The 223-nt window shown below is 72.2% G+C and overlaps 1 protein-coding gene across 2 annotated transcripts in view; it reads left to right on the top strand.

Moving 5' to 3' along the window:
* The first annotated feature begins 20 nt into the window (after positions 1-20).
* Positions 21-223, top strand: part of ANAPC4 (anaphase promoting complex subunit 4) — a 19,359-nt gene continuing 19,156 nt past the window's right edge. For both annotated transcript variants that reach the window (XM_009579346.1, XM_009579345.1), the window contains exon 1: positions 21-150. In XM_009579346.1, the coding sequence (XP_009577641.1) occupies positions 43-150 (108 nt within the window). In that variant the 5' untranslated portion in view covers positions 21-42. The remainder of the gene's footprint in view (positions 151-223) is intronic.

Raw genomic sequence — 223 nt, 5'->3', positions numbered from 1 at the left:
CCAGCAGCACTGCCGGCGCCCGTTCCGGAGCGCCCCGCCGCCATGCCCGCCTTCCGGCAAGTGGGGGAGAAGCAGCTGCCCCAGGAGGTCGTCTTCATGGCCTGGTCCCCGAAAAGGGACCTCATCGCCCTGGCCAACAGAGCGGGGGAGGTGAGTGAGTGCGGGGGCTGCCGAGCCGCCGGCCCCGGGCAGGGGGAGCGTCTGAGGGCTAAGAGGAAGGCCT

Source organism: Fulmarus glacialis, unplaced genomic scaffold, assembly GCF_000690835.1.
Source record: "Fulmarus glacialis isolate BGI_N327 unplaced genomic scaffold, ASM69083v1 scaffold22486, whole genome shotgun sequence".
In the NCBI taxonomy this organism is placed as follows: Eukaryota; Metazoa; Chordata; class Aves; order Procellariiformes; family Procellariidae; genus Fulmarus; species Fulmarus glacialis.
The sequence above is the reverse complement of the archived record's forward strand: the minus strand, read 5'-3'. Positions and strand labels throughout refer to the sequence as shown.